Source organism: Phyllobates terribilis, unplaced genomic scaffold (assembly GCF_046119375.1).
Source record: "Phyllobates terribilis strain yellow unplaced genomic scaffold, ASM4611937v1 Scaffold_1__5_contigs__length_1240528914, whole genome shotgun sequence".
NCBI classification, from domain to species: domain Eukaryota; kingdom Metazoa; phylum Chordata; class Amphibia; order Anura; family Dendrobatidae; genus Phyllobates; species Phyllobates terribilis.
In genome coordinates, this window is record NW_027362761.1 from 140801837 (window position 1) to 140828001 (window position 26165).

Here is a 26165-nt window from a genome sequence, read left to right on the forward strand (position 1 = left end):
TGCTATCTGACTTCTAAGCCTCCTTGAAAAAACACTTCAGGCGATGATAGATGAGTTGGTGGTACAGGAGGAAGAAGAAGAGGAAGAACAGAGACCATTCACACCATTATCAGGCCAGTCATACATACATGGCTCGGAAGGTGGGTTCCTGTACCAACAGTGGCCAAGTACACAACTGTCCAGACAGGTGACAGTTTTGGAGGATGAGCAGGAACCGTGTTCACCGCAAAGTGGCACTCAGAGAAGGTCACGGGCATCACTGGAGCGTGGCTGGGGGCATACTGAGGACACAGACGATACACCTACCTCCGAAGACAGCTTGTCGTTGCCTCTGGGCAGCCTGGCACACATGAGTGAATACATGCTGCTGTGCCTGCGCAATGACCTCTGAGTTGCCTGGATTGTTACCAATGCTTATTACTGGGTGACCATCCTGCTGGATCCCCGCTACAAGGACAACGTGCCAAATGCGGGAATACAAGTGCATGCTGGTAGACGCACTATTGACGGTGTTCCCACCTGACAGCGGGGATTCAGTGGAAGCACAATGCAGAGGAGAAGAAGGAAGTCACTAACGCAGCTGGGGCATCGGCACCAGTTCGGAAGGGAGGATTAGCCTGGCCGAAATGTGGAAAACCTTCCTCAGAACACCACAACATCCAGCACCACCACCTAATACGGTCAGTATTAGCAGGAGGCAGCATTTCAACAACATGGTGGGAGAGTATGTGTCCACACATCTCCACATACTGAGTGATGGGTCTGCCCCATTTAACTTCTGGGTCTCCAAATTGGACAGATTGCCTGAGCTTGCCCTTTACGCCTTGAAGGTGCTGGCCTGCCCTGTGGCAAGTGTACTGTTGGAAGGTATGTTTAGCACGGCAGGGGGTGTGATCACAGACAGGTGCTTATGCCTGTCCACAGCCAATGTGTGAAAGCTCACATTCATTAAATTGAACGAAGCATGGATCCCACAGGACTTGTCTGTACCTTTGGCTGAATAGACCGCACACAGCCATTGTTATACTCCACCGCAGTTTGTTCATTCTATTGGGCATTCCTAATCTTTTGGGGCCTCACAAACTTAAAAAGAAAAAAAAAACAACAACACAGCAACAGTGTTGGCTACCTCCTCCTCCGCCTCTTCCACCTACACCGCTACGTCCATCTCCACCTCCTCCTCAACCTCCTCCTCCACTTGGACCTCCGCCTCCTCGTTCAAGATTATTATTTTTTTTTATTCTGTTATTTTAAGCTATTTTCCTATCCACATTTGTTTGCAGGGCAATTGTCCTGCTTTTACCCCCATTTTGTTCCTTTTCCAGCCCTCTAGCCCTTACTTCAACCATTTTACAGCCCTTTTACAGCACAAACATTTGGGTCCCCATTGACTTCTATGGGGGTTCTACCCAAACCTTAACGGTGTGGATGACATTATCCTTCAGAGACCATATAAACAGTTTTGGGGGAGAGGGTTGGTGGTTCGTTCAGACACTTTCCTTTTAATACTATTCTCATACTTATGAGCAATTTTTAAAAATTAAAAAATATCAGTTTACATAATAATATTCACCCTTACCAGAATTTTTTATATTTTATTGAAAAACATTGGATTTTATTTTGTATTTTTGACACTTGCACAGAAGAAGACTATATAATTTTAAGACTAAAACAAATCTCTGCAAAACATCGTAAGTTCATTATAATAAGCAATTTACAATGTATTTTATTTTTTTGACACCTGTGTTGATTCTGCGGAAAGCTCTCTATCAACTTTGCACATGTGGACCCTGCAGACATTTCCTATTATACTTGGTAAAATTGTACAAGCTGTGAAGCCACTCAGGGACCACAAAGAAACAGCTATTTTAAAGCCTCTTTTGAATTGTTTTTAATGTGGCCATTCCAGGGCTTTTCAATCTTCTATCCTTTATATTTAAGGTATAGAGAATAGCAAGTCATTTTCCTACAGGATTTCTAATTATATTCCCATATCTTACTGTAGAGAAGAGAAGCAACTTGTAAATTTTATTGTATCCATCTCCTGATTCAAGGCATAAAATGGCTTTCCTGGACCTGTTACAAGAGTTTTGTTTGGTGCCCTACCATCAAAAAGGAAAGGAGTAAGGCAAGAGGTGCGTGCGCTGGCCAGGTGTGATTGCATCTCGGGCAAAATTAAATACAACAATTTCAATCTTTCAAATATATACACTAGCTACTGAACCCATTCTACGCCCGGGTGGCGAGCATTTTTATTGGTACATTTCCGGCGCAATTTTTTTTTTTAAGACACTGTGTATGCAAATTTGCATATATAGTATCTTCAATAAAATGTTGCCAGAGATCGCGGTACGTGCAAGCACTGACTCCAACGCCATTTAATTGAAATATTGTACTACAACATCACCATAGCAGTGCGCACGCGCCGGCCATAGGGATAATGGCTTTTGGCGGTGAATGCACACTGCTATGTTGACGTTGTAGTACATTACTTCAAGAAAATGTCGCCAAAGTGAGCGCGTGCGCATGCCGTGCTATCCGGCACCATTTTATTCAAGACACTGTATATGCGAATTCGCAGACAGAGAGGTATGAGCACACGCTGAATCCAGCGTCATTTTATTGAAGTAATGTACTACAAAATTAAAGGGAACCTGTCACCAGAAATAATGCTGTTAACCTGCAGATATGCAGTTAATCTGCAGGTTAATAGTGTTATTCTGCTGCCTGGCGCCTGCATGTAGCAGGAAGAAAATTAACTTTATTCTCCGTGCCAACATTCGGTTTCAGTCATGGAATCGGGGGTGCCGCGGGTTCAGTCATTGCTCTGAGAATACAGAGCGTCAGCTGTAACTGTGCCTCCAGCCCTGACTGACACTCCCTCTGAATTAGGGCTGGATGGATGGGTCCCCCAGCCTGGTATATGCTTCCCCATCATGCCTGCGCTGCTGCTCCATCCATCCATGCTGCTTATCAATCCATCCATGCTGCTCATCCATCCATTCATACTGCTCATCCATCCATCCATCCATGCATGCTACGCATTCATCCATGCATCCATCCACCCATGCTGCTCATCCATCCATGCATCCATAAATCCATGCTGCTCATCCATCCACAAATACTCCTACTCACCTTTCCCCCGCTCCCCAGCAGCGCATTGTCTGAGTCAGGGGTGGGCAATTAATTTTCCCGAGGGGCCACATGAGAGACCGTGACTGTTGTGGAGGGCCGAACTAATAAGCTGAAATTAATTCTGCTCAGTGTTAATATCAATATATTATTGATAATTATTATATTAATAATTATATCAATATTAACTGTATGACTTAATATTGAGCAGAATTAAGTGTGCTGACATCCCCCTATATACCGTTTGAACCCACATACAGCCCCTTCTATATATTGTATGAGCCTCCCCGCAGCCTCTTATATACTGTAAGAGCCCCCACACAGCCTCCCCATATACAGCATGAGCCCCACACAGCCTCCCCATATACAGCATGAGCCCCACACAGCCTTCCCCATATACAGCATGAGCCCACACAGCCTCCTATACAGCATGAGCCCCACAAAGCCTCCCCATATACAGCATAAGCCCCACACAGTTTCCCATGTCCAGCATGAAAGCCCCACAGCCTCCCCATGCCCAGCATGAGAGTCCCACAGCCTCCCCATGTCCGGCATGAGAGCCCCACAGCCTCCCCATGTCCAGCATGAGAGCCCCACAGCCTCCCATGTCAAGCATGAAAGCCACACAGCCTGCCCATGTCCAGCATGAGAGCCCCACAACCTCCTCAAGTCCAGCATGAGAGCTCCACAGTCTTTCCATGTCCAGTATGAGAGCTCCACAGTCTTCCCATGTCCATTATGAGAGCCCTACAGCCTTCCCATGTCCAGCATGAGAGCCCCACAGCCTTTCCAGGTCCAGCATGAGTGCCCCACAGCCTCCCTATGTCCAGCTTGAGAGTCCTACAGCCTCCCCATGTCCAGCATGAGACCCCCATAGCCTCCCGATGTCCAGCATGACTACCCCCATAGCCTCCCCATGTCTAGCATTAGAGCCCCATAGCCTCCTCATGTCCAGGATGAGAGCCTTATAGCCTCCCCATTTCCAGGATGAGACCCCCATAGCCTCCTCATGTCCAGGATGAGACCCCCATAGCCTCCCCATGTCCAGGATGAGACCCTTATAGCCTCCCCATGTCCAGGGTGAGACCCACTTAGCCTTCCCATGTCCAGCATGACTACCCCTATAGCCTCCCCATGTCTAGCATTAGAGCCCCATAGCCTCCCCATGTCCAGGATGAGAGCCTCATAGCCTCCCCATGTCCAGGATGAGACCCCCATCGCCTCCCCATGTCCAGGGTGAGACCCCCAAAGCCTCCACATGTCCAGCATGAGACCCCGTTAGCCTCCCCATGTCCAGGATGAGAGCCTTATAGCCTCCCCATGTCCAGGATGAGATCCCCATAGCCTCCCCATGTTCAGGATGAGACCCCCAGAGCCTCCCCATGCCCAGCATGAGACCCCCATAGCCTCCCATACACATGAAAAAAAAGAACACCACATACTCACCTCGGTTCCCCCGGCATTCTGCTTGTGCCTTTGCTCCTGTCTATGGTGCGCTGACTCTCTGCAGTACACAGCTGGCACGATGAAATTATGTCATCGCGTCAGCTGTTTCACATGCTGATTGGTGGAGGAAGGCCCTCCTCCACCAATGCAGTCAGCGTGAATGGAGACAGTGGGCGGATGGAGACAGTGGGCGGGCATGGGATGGCACGGTGCGGCCCAGGTCTGGTCTGAGGTAAAAATTTAAATAAATTTTGTTGAAGACACTGCGAATTTGTCTTCAACAAAGAAAATGGCGCCGGAGATCGCGCTATGCGCACAGGCACTGACTCCGGCGCCACCCTACTCCTGCATACTTACTCTCCCATATGTCCTCATGGCGCTGGAGATCGCGGTATGCAGTCAGCACCTATGCATCCCGCTATCTCTGGCACCACACTCCTCGACCTCCTCCCGGTCTGGATGTGTTCTTCTGTCTCTGGCCACACTGTGCAGGTGCAGTGCGCTTGTGCAGTCTATAGAGGCTTCGGACAGAAGGACACATCTCTGATTATATTATAGATATTAATATAATGTAATAAAAGGGGTTGCTTGGCATCACTTCTCTGTTGGAGATGAGCAGTGCTGATGGCATTATGATCCCACAAGCCTGACGAGATACTTGCAAGATCAGCAGGCTTCAGCCAATTGGACAGCACCAAACCCTAATAAAGCTTGCAGCTTACTGCTGATGGCTGCCAGATATAGTTTCTTCTACTCTGTTTCAGTCCCTGTGCTATCTGATCTTATTGCGGACCATATCACATATTACCTCTTTACACTGTGAGCACAATAATTAGACAATTTGTATTTTTGATGGTTCATTTTATTATTGAACAACTATAAAGCTGTCAATCAATCAAAAGGGTTGAAAGACCTGAAGCCAAAATATTTAAGAAAGTAAAAGTGAAGTTTTGTCTTTCTTAGGAGAATATCTATGTGTGCAGAATTATTTGGCAACTATTAGTGTGCAAAATTATTATGCAGTTAAATGAAAAATGGAAACCTTTATTTTCATCTGCTAAAGAGAGAATAATAATCAAACACCTCAAAGTGTACAAAAATACATTTCTGGCATTTAAAAAAATATATATCAATGAAGCCTCCCTTCTTTTCGATACCAGTCATAAGCATCCAAGGGGGCTGATCATCAACAAGTTAAGAAACGGACAGCTTTTTGGGCAGCACCAACCACAGCTATTCAGACACTGTTCAGACAGGAGTACTGTTTTCCTTCACTGTAAAAGCACAGACCTCTTCCCAAACTATACTTGTTTTACATAGGCAGGGTAGGCTGATGACAGATCAGTTTTAATCCCTATTGTCATGTTTGTTATCACAAGCCTCATCTGTTCATTGGCAGTGACCAGGAAATACTAGTCTTGCCAGTTGCCTAGCCCATTTACTATGAAAAGTGAGGTGGACCACACCTATGGAATGATGTTTTAACCCCTTCATGACCTTAGGATTTTCCGCTTTTGTGTTTTCGTTTTTTGCTCCCCTTCTTCCCAGAGCCATAACATTTTTATTTTTCCATCAATATAGCCATATGAGGGCTTGTTTTTTGCGGGACGAGCTGTGCTTTTGAAACGACACCATTGATTTTACCATATAGTGTACTGGAAAATGGGAAAAAAATTCCAAGTGTGGTGAATTTGCAAAAAAAAAGTGCATTTCCACAATTGTTTTTTTGTTTTTACCATGTTCACTAAATGCTAAAACTGACCGGCAATTATGATTCTTGAGGTCATTACGAGTTTGCAAATACCAAACATGTATGGGATCTTTTTTAAGTGGTGAAAAAAAAATACAAAGTTTGCAGAAAAAAAAAAAGGCACCATTTCTGAGACCCATAGCGTCTCCATTTTTCAGGATCTGGGGCCGGGTGAGGTCTTATTTTTTGCACACTGTGCTGACATTTTTATTGATACCTTTTTGGGGCAGATATAATGTTTTGATCACCTGTTATTGCAGTTTAATTGTAATGTTGCAGTGACCAGAAAAAATGTAATTCTGGTGTTTAGATTTTTTTCTCATTACACCGTTTACCGATCAGATTAATTTAGTTTATATATTGATAGGGCGTTTCTGAATGCTGCGATACCAAATATATGTATTTTTATTTTGTTCTTATCATTGTTTTATTTTGAATGAGGCAAAAGGGGGATGATTTGAACTTTTATATATTTTTTTTAAATTCTACTTTTTACTTGCTTCAATTGTCTCCTTGAGACTTGGAAGCTGTGATCTCCCGATCGTTTGTGCTACACATAGCAGGGCATCAGCCCTGCTATGTATAGCAAAGATAATCTTCTATGAATGCCGGCCATGAGCCAGCATATTCATAGGAGATCTGCAATGACAAGCACAGAGGTCTTCTGCAGACCCCTAGTTGTCATGCCAACCCATCAGTGCCCCGCGGTCATGTGACAGGGGCGCTGATGGGCGGGTTAGTGACGTGCTTCTGGTGCGATAGTGTTAAATGCTCCTGTCAGAGATTGACAGCGACATTTAACATGTTAACCGCCACGGGTTGATTGAGATTACACCCGCGGCTCTTGGGGGCACAAGACAGCTGATGAAATCAACTGTCAATTGCCAGAAAAAATGCAGGCTCAGCGCCGGAGCCCTCATCAAATGCCGGGACATGACCTATGACATACCTATATGTCATAGATCGTGAAGGGGTTAAAATATAATGCAGAATTCCCCTCTCTAGCCTCCTTTCTCTGTCTACAGAGATGTGACATTGTTGTTTTAGATAGCTTTGATCATGGAGACTTATACAGTCTTGCTGAGTTTTATTCAGCAAGACTGTAAGCATGAAGTCCATGCGTAGCAGCCAAAGTACATGAGTGATATTAGTGATACTTTTCTTTATCGCAAATAATAGTAGTTTTTGAATGTTTATGTGATTTTTACAGGCAAACCCATTGTTTAACCTTCAAAAATCACACAGTTTTCAAAAATATCCCAAATTGTACAAATTTGCAACCCAAGGACCCTATCAGAGAAGGCAAGATCAATGCAGAGGGGTGAGAGAGTTAATGCTGGGGATGATTCTGGAACCTGCTAAATGAAGTGGTTTCCACAAAACCCTTCAATAGATGCAAATTTTGGGTTGACAGATTTTCCTGACCATGATGGAAAAGAACATCCAATTAAATCGAGACACTTGCCAGTAAGCTGCTCCTTTAGTACATGATAAAATATTGCAATAGAAGTTGAATACATTTTATTTTTAAAGGGTTTTCTGCTTTCAAGAAAGTGGACCCCAAACACTCTAAAATACCTGAAACAACATATAAAGAGGTACTTACACTCCTCGGATCCAGTGCTGGCTCCCCACCACTGCTTGGGTCTCAGTGTTTTGGCTGCAGAGGTGACATCATGTCGATAACACACATCACCACTGTAGCCAATCACTGAGCTCAGCGGCTGTGCCATGGTTGATGATATGAGCCACCAAGCTTTGCGATTGGCTGCAGCAGTGATCTATACTGTCAATTTTAAGTTACCGCTGTAGTGAAAATCCCAAGTCCCAAACAATGTCAGGGAGCCAGTGTGGGACCCGTGGAGGGTGAGTACCTGCTCTGTTTGTTATTTTAGAGCATTTTGGGTTTACTTTCCCGTGGGTGGAAAACCCCTCTAACAATATAAATAATGTTTTGTAGTCTATATTCATTAGACTTATTCTAAATTGATTTCCTTCTTTGTGCATTTTAGGTGGAGGAAGGACAAATGAGAGAACTTAATCCTTCAGTAATTAATGTGTCGGACATGGATGTCCCCCAGAATTATTTATCATTTATTGTTACATTACATCCCCGTCATGGATTAATTATTGAAGAAAACTTTGGAATAGATCAAATGAAGCAATTACTTAAAAACCACAAAATTAACACAGTTCCTATAGTAAATGACTTCACAATGGAGCACCTCAAAAATGGTATGATTGTAATGGTAAATTGGAAAGTTTTTGAAATACTTTAATAGAGTAAGTAAATGACTTACCTTGTACAGTTGCCTATGTATTGGTAAAGATTTAGATTGCTTTGATTATAATCTATATTAGTTATAATTATCTTATCGATGACAACTTCATGATTGACCAGCTTTGATTTACAGTTTGGAAATTTTACTGAAAAGATATCCATCGATGTCCACACAAGTTTCTATACATTTATGGATAGGTTTATATGTTTTATGTTGCTAGGTATGAAGCTTGCATATGTGCACGACAATTCTGAAAACCTTGCTGACAGCTTTACAATTCGGTTGTCAGATGGACAACATGAAGTGGAGAGAACTATTTTTGTCAACATTATCGGAGTTAATGATGAGAAACCAGTTCTTACAAAGTAAGTATTACATACTTACCTGATAGACAAACAAAGCACTTACCTTAGAGATAAACTAACGTCTACAGCAGCACCGAAAACTGAATACTGAACTACTCTGATTATAATAATATTTTAGTACATATTCTTGTAAATCAATGTTTACTCTCGATAAAATAATGTTTTATATAGAAACAACTAGTGATGAGTGGACCGATCCACAGATGATCAAGTTCGAGTTGAATTTCCTGATATTCGCGTTTTCACATGAATTCGAACACTTTGAGATTCAATTCACGGTTTAGGAAAAAAACTTGACTGGCACCATTTCCCACACTGCTAAAGCATCAGAGAGCGGGCTATTGTCTTTTTCCGTGGCCATGTGGGCCTCCCCATAATGCCCTGCAGCTATGACATCTGGTGGATTATCATACCTGGTACAGTGGTGGTCAGTATATGGGCCGTCAGAGATCAGAGGGTCCCAGCGGATTACAGATTGTATGGCAGAACCGTTTTCCATCTCCAGAGTCACTAAGTCTCTTTTTTCTGTAGAGTGTGAGCTTTTATGGTCAGGGGGGTACTCTCTCTCTCCTGTAGAGTATAAGCTATGGTTAGCGAGGTCTTCGCTCTCTCTTCTGTAGTGTGTATGCTCTTATGGTCAGTGGGGTCCTCTCCTGTAGAGTGTAAGCTCTTATGGTCAGCGGGGTATTCGCTCTCTCTTCTGTAGAGTCTTAGCTTTTATGATCAGTGGGATCCTCTCTCTCTCTCCTGTAATGTGTAAGATTGTATGGTCAACGGTGTCCTCTCTCTCTCCTGTAGAGTGTAAGCTCTTATGGTAGCGGGGTCCCCTCTCTCTCCTGTAGCGTGTTAGCTCTTATGGTAGCGGGGTCCCCTCTTCCCCCTGTAGCGTGTTAGCTCTTATGGTAGCGGGCTCCTCTCTCTCTCCTGTAGCGTGTCAGCTCTTATTATCAGCAGGTTCTCTCTCTCTCCTGTAGAGGGTAAGCTGTTATTGCCAGCAGGGTTATCTTTTTCTCTCTCTCTGCTATAGAGTGGATCCTCTAATGATCAGCAGTGTCTTGTCTCTCTCTTCTGTACTGTGTAAAACCTTATGGTCAGCGATGTTTTCTCCCTTTCCCCTCAATCATGTGCATTTTCTGAGCAATTTAAAAATTTCTAGCATTGATATTTTCACAAATTTATTAATTGAATTTTTTGAGAAAATTTGCAGAATCCGGCAAATCTGAATTTCAAAAGATCCGCTCATCTCTAACCATAACTAAATTTTTGCGCATCTCAGAGTTGCGTAAAAATTTAGTGACATTTGGCAGAGCTGAGACAGGACGGGGGTGCAATGCCACAGTTCGTCTTTTCTGGCATTCAGCGACTGGAGTAAAATTTCTGGTGTGGCACACAGCACAGGTTACATGCCGCTGATTGATTAAGAGGTGTGCACCTTTTAATTAATCAGGATCTTCTGACTCCAACACGCACTTTCATCAAGAACGACAAGAAAATCACCAATCTTGATAAACCAACCAGGGTCTATGTATCTCATGTGTCTCGGCTGACTTGACTGTTGCCGTTCCTGGCCAACTTCTTGTCTCCCTGATCCCTTTGATGGACAAGTCTCTCCCTATGTATATACATAGTCAACTGAGGCAGAGTAGGAAGAAGCTGTCACGGGTATGTCAGATGTAACAGACAATCGCTATGCAGCTTGCTGCAGAAGGTCACATTGTTTGGCATTGCAGATGCCTTCTTAATCCGTCTGCTTTTAGGACCCAGCGGCTACCTCCTTTCTGCTCTAATTGACACACCTTGGTCTGGGTGTTTAAAACCTTACAGTCTGCTTCTGGTACTTGCCGGTGATATTTCTGTTTCTTGGCTCTGGCTTGAGTACAAGCAGCTTCTTCTGTGGTGCTCTTGGAAGACTGTAGGTGTTTCTCCACTGGTGTCTGCTCAAGCTAAGTTATCCCCGTTTGTTTGTCTCCCTTGTTGTCTTTAGTTTATAGTGCACCCCCCCTTCCCTATCCAGGGCGTAGCTCTAGGGATATACGGGGCTTAGGTTTCCTGCTCAGCGATTGGTGTGGAACTAAAATAGGGATGGTAGGAGAGCCAGGGTGTTATTAGATCTGCCTAGGGGCCTCCACTCCCCCTTTCCCTAGTGTCTTCCTTCCCCTCATCCCTTTGTTTTGCACTTAGTCTTTCCCACACTGTGCGCGACAGAAGCCCACCTGGGACTGCATTGGACTAATCATTCGAGACATATAGTTTCAGAGTAAACATACTTTGAAAAGCCAGCTGTGGAATATGACTGGTCCATTGTGATCCCCGACCAATTTCTCCACACTCTGATCCTTTTGACTCACAGGTCTCTTCTTATTTACAAACATAAAAAGGGACCTATTATGATATTCACAGGACAATTCAATAGTAATCTGGGTGGGAGCATGTTGATAACCAAACAGCAAGGTCCACCAATTAATTACAATTAACCATGTAACATAAAGAAAACTCCCACTGAATGATAACTTATTTGATACACACAAAATGGAGTACCTATTTCAGAGTATATATCAAAAAAATGTATCAATTATATTGGTGAAAAAATGATGAAATCTACAAAAAATGACACACAATAAAAAGAGGTGGATAAAAGAAGATATTAAATCCCAAGGATTAGCAGGCAATAGTCATGATCAGTTAGTAGTAATATACTGTATGATATAGCAACAGTAAGTCAGACATAGCAACTGAATGAGACTAATTGTAATGCATAATAGCTCATTTGCTCATTACCTAATTACCTATACCCAGTAGCATAGTAGTTTTGCTATAGACAAAATGCCCGAACATGTCAAATAAAATGTTTACCCATTATAAAGTGCCTGTGTAGATTCCCAGGGGAGAGCCCTGACGCGCATTTTTTGTTCGCTTTCTCAAGAGGTATCCTTGCTAAGTATAGGTAAAGATTGTAAGACCCCCTCCCTCCCTTTACACAATGTGTAAAATATTCTTAACTGCTTGAAATCTAAAATAACAAAAGATAATGTGCAATGAAAAGCTTACAATACACACTAAAGTAACAAATAAAAAAGACTGCAAGGCGACCGCATATATGATTGCATGTCATGTTATACAAATTTAGAACCTTATATGGAAAAATATCATTGCATAAAATACTAATATCCATTATTACAATACATTATTAAATACTTTTCTAAAATAACAAACAGCCAGACAAGCAGATGTTACGCGGTGTAAAATAAATAAAGTTACCGTATATAGATAGAAAAAAAAGGTTTTCATTCTGAGATCACCATAGACAAGTGTATAGTATTAATCACAGCATGTTAAAAAATAATAGCCCTGATTCATCAAAGCAATTTTGAAAGAATTCTGGTGTAAATTACTTTGAAAAGTTGCAAAGTTTAGGTACATTAAGCAACCATTTTTAAGCAAGTTTCTCCCAGCTCCAAACTGCGCTTCATGATGAGGTGCAGTGTGCCTTAAGCCAAAAATCTTAATCCAGTCCCAGACGGAGTCGTACATTACTCGCCCGACAGTCTCGATCAATTAAGAGGCGAGCATTCTATATGAGCATCTGACTCCACGACGTCCCCTCATCAAGACTGGCATGACCATCGCCGGTGTTGATGAATCAAGGCCATAAAAAATATTTACAGCGGGTGAAATAAGTATTGAACATGTCAACAATTTTATAATTAAATATGTTTCTAAAGGTTCTATTGACATTAAATTCTCACCAGATGTCAGTAACAGCCCATCCAATTCACACAAAGAAATCAAACCATAGATGTCCATCTATGGGCAGCACGGTGGCTCAGTGGTTAGTACTGCAGCCTTGCAGCGTTGTGGTCCTGGATTCAAATCCCACCAAGGACAACATCTGCAAGGAGTTTGTATGTTCTCCCCGTGTTTGGGTGGGTTTCCTCCGGGTTCTCCGGTTTCCTCCCACATTCCAAAGACATACTGATAGGGAATGTAGATTGTGAGCCCCAATTGGGACAGTGCCGATAATCTGCTTGTCTGAATTGTAAAGCGCTGCGGAATATGTTGGCGCTATATAAATAAAAATATTATTATTATTATGTCCATAAATTAAGTCATGTGTAATAATGAGAAATGACACAGGGAAAAAGTGTTGGAAACATAAAGAAAGACAGGTGCAAAAAGCCATGGAAAGTCATGATACCAGCTGAAAACTATCAGTAATTAGAAAGCAATCCTACCACTTTGTGAAAAATAATATCAGCTGGTTGAGCTGATGGCCTATAAAAAGGTTCCAGTGAGCCCTTTTGGGGACATAATCCGGAAGTGGAAAGAACATCATTTCACCATAAACCAGCCACGACCAGGTGCTCCCCGCAAGATGTAAGACACGGAAGTGAAAATAATTATCAGAAGAGTTGTGCAAGAGCCAAGGACCACCTGTGAAGAGCTGCAGAAATCCTGGAATCAGCAGGTACACTTGTTTTAAAGAAAATTATAAGTAATGCACTCAACCTCCAAGGCTTGTATGCACGCTGACTACGCAAGACTCCATTGCTGAACAAAAAGCATGTTCAATGGAATTTCAAGTTTGCTCAACAACATTTAGACAAGCCTGTGAAATACTAGGAGAATATAGTCTGGTCAGATAAGACCAAAATTGAACTCTTTGGATGCCATAATACACATCATCTTTGGAGGCTAAAAGGGGCTGCATATCACCCCAAAAACACCATACCAACAGTGAAGATTGGAGGTGGGAACACCATGATGTGGGGCTGTTTTTCAGCATACGGCACTGGCAAACTTCATATGATTGAAGGATAAATGTACAAATGTACCGAGACATTCTTTATAAAAATCTGCTGCCATCTACCATGATGATGAAGATGAAATGAGGATGGACAATGATCCTAAACACATAGCAAAGGAAACTCTCAATTAGTTTCAGAGAAACAAAATAAAGCTGCTGGAATGGCCCATCCAATTACCTGACCTGAATCTAATAGAAAATTTATGGAAGGAAATAAAGCTCAGAGTTCATAGAAGGAGCTCACGGAAACTACAGGATTTGAAGAGTGTTTGTGTGGAAGAATGGGCCAAAATCACACCTGAGCAATGCATGCAGTTAGTTTCTCCACACAGGAGGTGTCTTGAAGCTGTCATCACCAGCAAAGGATTTTGTATGAAGTATTAATTACATTTTAGTAAGCGTGTTCAATACTTTTTCCCTGTGTTATTTTACATGTGGACCTTTCTGCCTTCATTATTGTCTTTAATAAGTATTAGTGTTGAGCGAACAAGCTCGACACTGCTCGGTACTCGCCCGAGCATCACGCTACTCGGGATGTTCGGCGAGCACCGAGCATTTCCGGGTTACTCGGGCGGGAGCTCGGGTCTCCGCCCTGCATGTTTGGTGCTCTTTACAGAGCCAATGAACATGCAGGGATTGCCAGCCAGTCACTGTAATGCCGCAGCCATGTTGTTTGTGGGCATTACAGTGATTGGCTGGCCGCACAGCGTCACCTCTCAGACGATCAGCCCCTCATGATTGGTGTGTGTGGGTGTCTGTGCGTGTGTCTGCGAGTGTGTGCGGGGTGTCTGTGCGTGTGTCTGCGCGATGTCTGCGGGTGTGTGCGGTGTCTGTGCGATGTGTGCGGTGTCTTTGGGTGTGTGCGGTGTCTGTGCGATGTCTGCAGGTGTGCGCGGTGTCTGTGCGATGTCTGCGGTGTCTGTGCGATGTCTGCGAGTGTGTGCGGTGTCTGTGCGATGTCTGCGAGTGTGTGCGGTGTCTGCGCGATGCCTGCGGGTGTGTCCGGTGTCTGTGCGATGTGTGCGGTGTCTGTGGGTGTGTGCGGTGTCTGTGCGATGTCTGCGGGTGTGCGCGGTGTCTGTGCGATGTCTGCGGTGTCTGTGCGATGTCTGCGAGTGTGTGCGGTGTCTGTGCGATGTCTGCGGGTGTGTGCGGTGTCTGTGCGATGTCTGCGGGTGTGTGCGGTGTCTGTGCGATGTCTGCGGGTGTGTGCGTGCAGGCAGACATAGGCCGATGTGACATTACTACTCCCATCGGCCTATGTCTGTCCCCGGTCCACTCGTGCCAGCAGGATCAGCTCGATGGGAGCAGTAGTTCCCATCAGCCTGATCCTGCTATTTAAATTGCCCTACTGTGTCCCCAATAAATGTTAAATACATGTCATTGGTGGCCAGTGGTTGCCTACAATAAATTAGATCATACATTACCTGTCCCCGCCGATCGCCACCTAAAATAAAGTAAAAAATAAAAAACTACACCTATACTCACCTAGACACCTAATTCCCCGAAGCCATCGATCTCCTGTAATAAAATATAAAATAATAAACCACAACCTTATCCTTACCCCTCCGTAGTAGTCCACGAGTGTCCCACGAAGATCTCCAGTTTAGAGCAGCCACATAGAATTTGACCGCTCTGAACCGCTGCCGCCGCTAGAATGTTGGGGCCGTAAAGCAGCCCCGTCACTGCATAAGCGGGTTCGCCGGAGTTCAGGTAGCGCTGCTCCGGTTAGCTCCTTTACGGCCCTGCTGTATCGTGAGAAATTCCCACGGTACAGCAGTGCCGTAAAGGAGGTCTCCGGAGCTGCGCTGCCTGAATGCACTCCGGTGACCTCAGTCAGTGGCTCCCGCTGCCGGGAGCGGACGTGTTCCCGGCAGTGTGAGCTTACAGCAGCCATGCACAGCTGTCACCATCTCCAGATGTGACAGCTGTGCATGGGAGATCAGTGCAGGAACGTGGAGAGGTAACTATTTTTTTTTAGTAAACTAAGAATTAAATAAAATGGTGTGTTTTATTTCAAATAAATTATTTTCTTCTGGGTGTAGTGTGTTTTTTCTTTTTAACACTTTGTAGGTTAGTAATGGGGGTGTCTTATAGACGCCCATCATTACTAACCTGGGCATCATGGCAGCTGGCGCTGACATGAACCCCAACCCTATTACCCCCTGCCACCGCACCAGGGCAGCGTGGAAGAGCGAGGCTAAGCGCCAGAATTGGCGCATCCTATGGATGCGCCATTTCTGGGGCGGCTGACGGCTGGTGTTTCTAGCCTGGAAGGGGGCCAATATTCATGGCACCCTTCCTGGGCTATTAATATCAGCCCCCAGCTGTCTGCCTAGCCTTTGCTAGCTATTAAATAGGGGGTACCCCACGTCATTTTTTTGGGGGGGGTCCCCCATTTTAATAGCTAGTAAAGGCTAGGTATTCAGCTGGGGGCTGATATTAGTAGTCTGGGAAGCTCCGTGGGTATTACCCACTTCCCAGGCTTCAAACATCTGCCCCAGCCGTCTGCTTAACCTCCGCTAGAGCCTAAAATTATGGGGGATCCCACGCCAATTTTTTTTTAAATAAATCCTTTATTTTAACACTAAATGACATTTGAGGAGTTAATAAAGATGCAGTCCCTATTATTTATTTTTTAATTAATTTTTCCCAAAAATTTTGACGTGGGCTTTGCCATATTTTTGTATGCCAGCCAGGTACAGCATCCAGCTTCTATGAACGCGCCATTTTCCGGGGTGGCTGCGGACTGCAATTTGCACCGGGTGGGGGGGGGCAGAAAGCTTGGGCCTCCCTGCGCTGCAGATTCCATCCCCCAGCTGCCTAGTTGTACCTGGCTGGACACACAAATAGGGAGAAGCCCCACATATTTTTTTTTTAATTATTTCATGAAATTCATGAAATAATAAAGAAAAAAAGGGCTTCCCTATATTGTTGTGTCCGGCCAGGTACAAATAGGCAGCTGGTGGTTGGGCGCAGCCCGTTCCTGCCTGCTGTACCTGGCTGGACACAAATATAGTGCGAAGCCCCACGTCAATTTTTTTTTAATTATTTCAGGAAATTCAAGAAATAATTACAAAAAAATTGATGTGGGGCTTCGCCCTATATTTGTGTCCAGCTAGGTACAGCAGGCAGGAACGGGCTGCGCCCAACCACCAGCTGCCTATTTGTACCTGGTCGGACACAACAATATAGGGAAGCCCTTTTTTTAAAAAATTATTTCATGAAATAATTAAAAAAAAATTGATGTGGGGCTTCGCACTATATTTGTGTCCAGCCAGGTACAGCAGGCAGGAACGGGCTGCCCCCAACCACCAGCTGCCTATTTGTACCTGGTTGGACACAACAATATAGGGAAGCCCTTTTTTTCTTAATTATTTCATGAATTTCATGAAATAAGTAAAAAAAAAAATACGTGGGGCTTCGCCCTATTTTTGTGTCCAGCCAGGTACAACTAGGCAGCTGGGGGCTGGAATCCGCAGCGCAGGGAGGCCCAAGCTTTCTGGGCCCCACCCGCTGCAAATTGCAGTCCGCAGCCAGCCCGGAAAATGGCGCGTTCATAGAAGCGCCATCTTCTGGCGCTGTACCCAACTCATCCAGGGCCCTGGTGCGGTGGCTCACTGGGTAATAAAGGGGTTAAGGCCAGCTTGGCATTATCAGCTGGCCCTAAGCCCGAAATTCATGGGGTCACACCAATATTAGACACGACCACCATGAATTTCTAGTAAAGTATTTAAAAAAAACACAACACCCAGAAAAAAGTCCTTTAATTGAAATAAACACACAATTCTTTATTGTTCTAAATTAAACCATACTTACCATCACGCCCATTCCAGCTGAAGCCAACGATCTCCTGCAATAAAAGAAAAATAATAAAGCAACCTCATCCTTACCTTTCCATGGTTCCCACGACAGCTTCAGCTCTGCTACATCGAGATGACAGGCTGGACCGCAGCAGAACGCTGCCATCCAGCCTGTCATCCCGCAGACACTGAGAAGCGCAGGCATGCTTGCGCTCCTCAGTGTCTCTCTGTGACGGCATAAAGATGAGCCGAGGTCATGTCCAATGAACTCGGCTCACCTCATGCACGTCACTGACAGCGTGGGAACATTCTCCTGCACTCAGCGCTTCAGCGTGAGAATTTTCCCACGCTGTCAGTGACGTGAATGAGGTGAGGTCATTTCCAATGAACTCAGCTCACATGCAGGAGATCGTTGGCTTCAGCTGGAATGGGCGTGATGGTAAGTAGAGTTTAATTTAGAACAATAAAGAATTGTGTGTTTATTTCAATTAAAGGACTTTATTCTGGGTGTTTGTGTTTTTTTTTTTAACTTTGACTATGGGGTTAGTAATGGGGGTGTCTTATAGACGCCTCTCCATTACTAACCTGGGCTTGATGTCAGCTGGCATTATAAGCTGACATCAACCCCAACCCTATTACCCCACTGCCACCGCTACAGGGCAGTGGGAAGAGCGAGGCTAAGTGCCAGCTGTCTGCCTAGCCTTTGCTAGCTATTAAATTAGGGGGGACCCCACGTCATTTTTTTGAGGGGGTCCCCCATTTTAATAGCTAGTAAAGGCTAGGTATTCAGCTGGGGGCTGATATTAGTAGCCTGGGAAGCTCCGTGGGTATTACCCCCTTCCCAGGCTTCAAACATGTGCCCCAGCCGTCTGCTTAACCTCCGCTAGAGACTAAAATTACGGGGAACCCCACGCCAATTTTTTGGGGGGGGTCCCCCATTTTAATAGCTAGTAAAGGCTAGGTATTCAGCTGGGGGCTGATATTAGTAGTCTGGGAAGCTCCGTGGGTATTACCCACTTCCCAGGCTTCAAACATCTGCCCCAGCCGTCTGCTTAACCTCCGCTAGAGCCTAAAATTACGGGGAACCCCACGCCAATTTTTTTTAAAATAAATCCTTTATTTTAACACTAAATGACAAGTACAGTAATCAACACTATCACTGTATCACTGTACTTCTTATATATGTGACTGACATGTTTCTATCTATCTAATCTATGTGTGATTCTCTATTCCTTCTATTCTAAATTGTCGGGTACAGATGCTGAATTGCCGGCCGGCTTTTTTAAAGAGACGGTGCATGAAAACACTATTATATTTTTAAATAAATTCTTTACACTAAATGACAAGTACAGTAAGCAACACAGTCACTGTACTTCATATATATGTGACTGACATGTTTCTATCTATCTAATCTATGTGTGATTCTCTATTCCTTCTATTCTAAATTGTCGGGTACAGATGCTGAATTGCCGGCCGGCTTTTTTAAAGAGACGGTGCATGAAAACACTATTATATTTTTAAATAAATCCTTTACACTAAATGACAAGTACAGTAAGCAACACAGTCACTGTACTTCATATATATGTGACTGACATGTTTCTATCTATCTAATCTATGTGTGAAGCTCTATTCTTTCTGTTGTAAATTGTCGGGTACCGGTGTATGCCGCTGCTGAATTGCCGGCTTTTCGCGTAATACATTCTACATTATTCTTAGTTGTTTTCCTTCATGTAGAATTAACCTACAAGGAAAGAAAGGGTTTATTTTCATTCCGATATTTGTGTCCCATTGACTTGCATTGGTTTCCGGTATCGGATACTTTTTGGGTATCGGTCCGATCCAATCCGATACGATATTTCCTGATATCGGAAGGTATCGCTCAACACTATCCTTAACATATTTCACAGGAAAGCACTTTCACTTTAGTTTTTGAACGTTTTATTTTGAGCCTGTAAAAGTGGCTTAATACCTCTGACCACGTTGTTGACAGCAGTGACCTGGGGGTCAGAAATGCTTCCTGGGGCGATCCCCATGCTGTCCCCATGTCATTTGAGCACTGTCACTATCGTTTTGGGCACTTGTTAGGCTTTTAAAAGACTGCCGGGGGAGCCGCCGCAAAAATGCTCGAGTCTCCCATAGACTAACATTGGGCTCTTTGCTCGGGTCGAGCACGCGAGTATCACGGCGAGCTCGGCCCGAGCTTCGAGCACCCGAGCATTTTAGTGCTCGCTCAACACTAATAAGTATATATCTTGTTCAGTTAGGATGGTTGAGGTCAGGTAACTAACTTGACCTTTGAAGATGAAGAATCTATCTATTTTACTCTTGGGTTGCTTTTGTGATATGTTTTGGATATTATCAGGTTTATTAATCTTTTGGACTGCCCAACGGTACTGTAGTTCAATGATAAAATGAATCATCAAAAATACAAATTGCCTAATAATTGTTTACACAGTGTATATGTATTATTTTCAACTAATTGCTTTATGAAGTGGTATAAGGGAGAAAGAACTGTTTCATAATATTATCATATAATATTGCCATTTTGATAAATTTGGTGCAATTTTACCATTTTGTACAATGGTACATTTTATAACACTATTGATAAACAGTAGTCAACAGCAGCAGTTATAGGCGTTTATCACGTTTTGGGTTAATATTTTCTTTACTTCAGTAATGTCAGTGTTGAATAATTACATTATCTAATGCAAGGATATAAGTTGTACCCATGTACAGAGCTTCCTTGTAACAATCTTAATTGAATCACTGTGTTGTTAATACTTTCTCTTGAAGGCACTGTGAAGTAGTGCTGAGCATGGGAGAACATTACATTATTTCAAGTGCTGTACTGTCAGCTGAAGATAAAGATACTTCCAGAGATGAAGTTTACTATATAATTGACAGAACTCCAGACCAAGGAGAACTTCAAATGAAGGTTTGTGATCTTTGTAATATGTTCCTTGGAGCTGCAATACGAAATGGTCACTTATTCTTAAGAGCGTTGGTGTACATTAACTCTGCTGTTCTGTTCATATTAGCTATACACTTGTACTGTTCGGGTCAATATGACCCGACCTCTTAAAGTAAAATACCAGTTGCATTATTTAACTGTGTATGTGAACATGGTTGGTCAAAAACAAGTGAAAATCAAAACTTCAGTTTGCTTTATTTTCCTTAGAAAAAAGTTGTACTTGTTCACTTATATTCAGGCATTCTTACATTCTGCACAGAAATAACTCACAAGTGCTTTACATAAATATTTACTACGACTAGAACATGTAATATTTGTTTTATCACACAAAGATGGACAAATGCTGCATCTTTTCCTTTTTACGCTGTGTACAAGCGTTGCAGATTTAATGTGTTTTTGCCATGCAGATTTGCTAGCAAAACCAGATGCCAGCAAAGTGAATGAGAAACCTGAAGTGTCATGCAGATGTTGAGTATTTTTGACTTGCACATTTGAAAAATAATCTGCAGAATGTCAATTCTCTGTGCGTTTTTGCCTGCGTTTTTCCCCCATTGAATGCACTGAAAAAACACAGGCAAAAATGCGGCAAAATTGCGGCAGAAAACGCAACGTTTTAGAGGCTGCGTTTTCCTGCCAATAGATGCAGAAATGGTGCAGAGATTTCTGCACACAAAATACTCAATTTCTTCAGTGCTGTTGGAGGCCGTGGGTTTGCTTTGTTGAGCATGCTGCTGGATACGGTTTACTATGGCAGCTGCTCCCTCACTTTGGGGCTTTACTTTTCTTCCTAAAATAGATGGCATAACAAGTGACTTTCCTAATTCTTTCAGAAAGTGTCTTTGTTTATGCTGTTTATTGACGTTCCAATCGGGGTTTATTTCACACCAAAAAAACAAATGCATTGTAGGCAGATACACCAACAATGTTATAAAATAAAACCATTGGCCACTGATTGGTTTTGCATCTACTTGTGTACATAGCTATTAGTTGATCTAGTGTATTAACTGCCCCATTGGTGGAATTTTAATCTAATATCATCTGCGGCTTAGTCATCTCGACTACTTATTGCATTGTCATGGTGCATTGTGCTCATCAGAATGACCTGTATTTTTGGGGGGGAATGTAAGAAACCACTGTCGTATCTCCAGTAAAGTAAAACGAGCTATGAACATCTCCATTACAAGGATACCTTGCGGCAGTTCAGGCTTGCTTTTTCTTACAGTGCCCAGCATTCTAAGTTTTCGTTTTAGAAACAGCTGCCCCAGTGGGTACGATGTAAAAAAGATGTCACATTTCACATTTTGTCCTCTTAGTCCATATGTCAAATCAGAAATGTCTCGCATACCCGGATTCTTTTCAGGTTTTTCTCCAGGCTTTTTTTCCTGTATATACCTGAGCGTTTAGAGCGTATGAACTGCTGCTGTCACAAAGTGTCCATATCTTGATGCCATACTTTGCTGGTTTACTCGGTATATACAGTAGTGTTCAAAATAATAGCAGTCCAATATGACTAACCATATTAATCACTGTTTTTGGTATAAATTATATTACAACATGTCAAACAATTTACCAGTTGATGCAGTAGATTCTAATCTCTTAGCAAGAAGTCCCCGCAAAGTCCCACTGTAAAAAAAAGGCATGTACTGATGCGGATACAATTTCCCAAAGAACACATAAACTGGCCTAAAGAGAAATGGAGAAACATTTTGTGGAGTGATGAAAGTAAAATTGTTCTTTTTGGGCCCAAGGGCTGCAGACAGTTTGTCAGACGACCCCCAAACTCTGCATTCAAGTCACAGTACACTCTGAAGACTGTGAAGCATGATGGTGCAAGCATCATGATATGGGTATGTTTATATTACTATGGTGCCAGACCTATTTACCACATACCAGGGATCATGGACCAGTTTGTATATATTAAAATACTTGAAGAGATCATGTTGCCTTACACTGAAGAGGATATGCCCTTGAAATGGATGTTTCAACAAGCCAACGACCCTAAACACACCAGTAAGCGAGCAAAATCTTGGTTCCAGTCCAACAAAATTGAGGTTATGGAGTGGCCAGGCCAATCCCCGGACCTTAATCCGATAGAACACTTGTGGGATGACATAAAAAATGCCGTTTCTGAGGCAAAGCCAACAAATGCCAAAAAATTGTGAGATTTAGTCAAAGCATTCTGGGCTGGAATAACAGTTGACAGGTGCCAGAAGTTGGTTGACTCTATGCAACATAGATGTGAAGCAGTTCTAAAAAACTGTGGGAATACAACTAAATATTAGGTTAGTGATTCACAGGAATGCTAAATCTTCAAAAAAAAAGGAGTACATATTGTGAGTTTGTAAAGATAAATGCAGACACTGCTATTTTTTAGAACAGCCCAATGTTCATTTTTTGTTATTTTCTGTAAAGTAGTTAAAAATTATATACATTTCTTTTCATGTTTTGAATTAGAAAACAGTGTGCGATGTTCCCAATACATGGGAATAAAAACTAGTATAAAGATTTTGTGCTTAACTCATGTGTTTGAACACACTGCTATTATTTTGAACACTGCTGTATTGTTTGAACGGGCACCTACCTCGGAATACAACAAGTTGTTTATCCACAGTGACATTTTCACCAGTATTGTATAATTTTGGAAGAATAATAATAATCTTTATTTTTATATAGTGCCAACATATTCCGCAGCACTTTACATACATTATCATCGCTGTTCCCATTGGGGCTCACAATCTAAATTCCCTATCAGTAGGTCTTTGTAGTGTGGGAGGAAACCGGAGAACCCGGAGGAAACCCACACAAACATGGGGAGAACATATAAACTCCTTGCAGATGTTGTCCTTGGTGGGATTTGAACCCTGGACCCCAGCGCTGCAAGGCTACAGTGCTATCCACCGTGAATCTCTATCCATTTATCCCAAACTTCCCTAATAGCGGCTAGTTATTAGAGAATTATCTGATGTTAGCAGAGGACAATTTTCCTGCCTGGGCAGAAGGTTGCAAGTTCCCTATTACATTTTTGTTTTTAGACTGAATTGCTTCCATTGGACTAGGTGTCTGGGTATCGCGCCTCATCAGATTCAACTTCAGAATCAGAATTCTCGTAATCACTTTCCCTGCCACTTATGTGGCCGTCATTTTCGGACACTTTCTCCAGTTGGAAATCTTCTTCAGAATCTGAGGCTTTTACAATTCAGCTTCACTCAATGGACGTCTTCGCCACATTTTTATCCAAGTTTTGAAATAATGGACACTCACGACTTTCACGGGGTAAAATCAACGCTGTGGAATAAAATAGCACTAATATAAATAAACAACAATAATAATAAAATCGCAACAAACACTAACCAGTGTCGCAACAATATGAGCTTATATACTACAGCGAAACAGACCTACACAGACCTGTACTCAAAGCCCGTCCATCTGCAGTAACTTGCAAATGTATAGAGCGCACGGACCGGCGGGAACTGGAGAAATTGATAAACAATAGTAGATTCAATAAATAATCCACAATCGTACTATAAATCGTATATGTGACTGAAAATATGGCGGGAGATCTGTATAAAACACGAACTGTACATATGTAACAATAATTATTTCATGCAAAAAAAAAACACTTATAATAACAACAACTACCCATAAACAAACTCAACTAACCATGATTTGCAGATCCTCATAATAAATAATCTGCTGCTTCACAAACTTTTTTGGGGGGTCAAATAAACAGTACAGCAGGGTTAATATCTACGGCATATATCTGTGTGTGAATAGTGGTAACATTTACCAATGTACTTGCTATTTAAATGTTGTCATACAGAAGTAATTTCGAGGACGACATACTGTATGCAGGAGGGAGATTGTTTGTGTAAGCAGCTACATGTAAGCAATATGTACCTAGAGATTCCATAAAAGCAAACAATCCTCTTAAAGATCTTGGAGACTGAATTTCAATGTCTTCATTTTCTCGCTGCTAAAGGGACTCTGTCCTCGGGTTTTTGTTACCCCATTTGAGAGCAGCATAATGTAGAGACAGCGATGTGTCACCTACTGGGCTACTTGCTACAGTTTTGAAAAGATTACTATTTTATTTGCTGCAGATCTGGCAGTTCTCTGAATGCTGAGCTCTGTATAACCCCGCCCACACCACTGATTGGCAGCTTTCTTGGAATACTATGCATAGGCAGAAACTGACAATCAGTGGTGGGGAAAGAGATATACAGAGCTCATTAATATGGAGGAGTACAAACAGCAGGTTTAGTAGTTCACTAATATCAATCTCCTGCTGACAAAAATGTGACTCTATAAAACTACAGCAAGCTGCCCAGTAAATGATATCACTGGAATCAAGGTCTCTGTCCCTACATTATCCTGCTCTCAGATTAAGTGGCAAAAGCCTGTTGACAGATTGTGTTTAACGGTTCTCTTATTATACAAGTTGTCATTTTTTGCACTTACATATTTACAAAGAAAGATTCTTATATAAAATCACTTGTACACCTAATTTTTCTGTATATTTGGGTCACAGGTATAGCATAAATGTAACAACTCTTTATGTTGTGTATATGACCTAGATATGATGTTTTCAATACATCTGATGATTTTATCATGGTTTGAAATGTAATTATTTAAAATATTCTAATGAAAATTTCTGCTCCTGAAAAAGGTACATGAAAACTGGGTGAACTTAGAGACTGGAATGAAGTGTACACAAGAAGACATTGATATGAATCTGGTCAGATATGTCCACAGGGGAACACTTGGTTCAAAAAATGAGGACAGCTTTACTTTCCATCTGTGGGATGGCAGGAACAGGTCTCCTGAGATACAGTTTCACATCATAGTTAAAGATATGGAGAAGGGTAAGTTGGACAATGTATGAACCCATTTGAGGTCATTTGTGAACTCCTATTTTCTGTAATTAAACTACGAACAAAACAAAAATCCTCATACTTGTATATAAAATATTTACATGATATTTTCAACAATGATAAGTAATTGCTAGTGGACCCACTCATCACTATTACTGGGTGTCTCAAGATCTTGGAGCTCCTCACTAACATATCGAGTTGACCTAAATAAGTAGTTTGTATGGCTATCAAAAACTCTATGGAAAGGACAAACGCACTCTCATATGGCTGTTTATAAATAATGCATGTAATTTATGGAAACCTTATTTAATCCTAATTACAAAAGGCAAATATTACTCAATGAATCAAGCTACTCGTAAATGCTAAGAGAATAGTTTTACCATTTTGCTCTTCATTTGCAAAAGGGCAAAATTAAAGTCAGATAGTCAGATCTGCTAAACTATTCAACAAAAAAAAGGTCTCAATGGCTTACAATTTACACATTTCCATGGAAATGTTCTTCAGCCAAACATGAAATACAACTATACTCTTGAATCCTTGTGATGTAACTGTATGTAATATTTCTCGAAAGCTCCTCTGTTTGTGCTACAGATCTTTCTTGCCTTCAGTTTAAGAAATTCTTCCTGTCAGCCAGCTATTATTATTATTTATTATTGTAGCGCCATTTATTCCATGGCGCTTTACATGTGTAAAGGGGTATACATAGCAAAAGACAATTACAGTAATCTTGAGCAAAAACTA

General features: G+C 42.4%; 1 protein-coding gene across 2 annotated transcripts in view; it reads left to right on the forward strand.

The window, feature by feature from the left end:
* Positions 1 to 26165, forward strand: part of FREM1 (FRAS1 related extracellular matrix 1) — a 261719-nt gene that overhangs the window by 143072 nt on the left and 92482 nt on the right. For both annotated transcript variants that reach the window (XM_073667881.1, XM_073667873.1), the window contains exons 20-23: positions 8341 to 8563; positions 8831 to 8975; positions 20376 to 20517; positions 25220 to 25415. In XM_073667881.1, coding sequence (XP_073523982.1) covers positions 8341 to 8563; positions 8831 to 8975; positions 20376 to 20517; positions 25220 to 25415 — 706 coding nt within the window. The remainder of the gene's footprint in view (positions 1 to 8340; positions 8564 to 8830; positions 8976 to 20375; positions 20518 to 25219; positions 25416 to 26165) is intronic.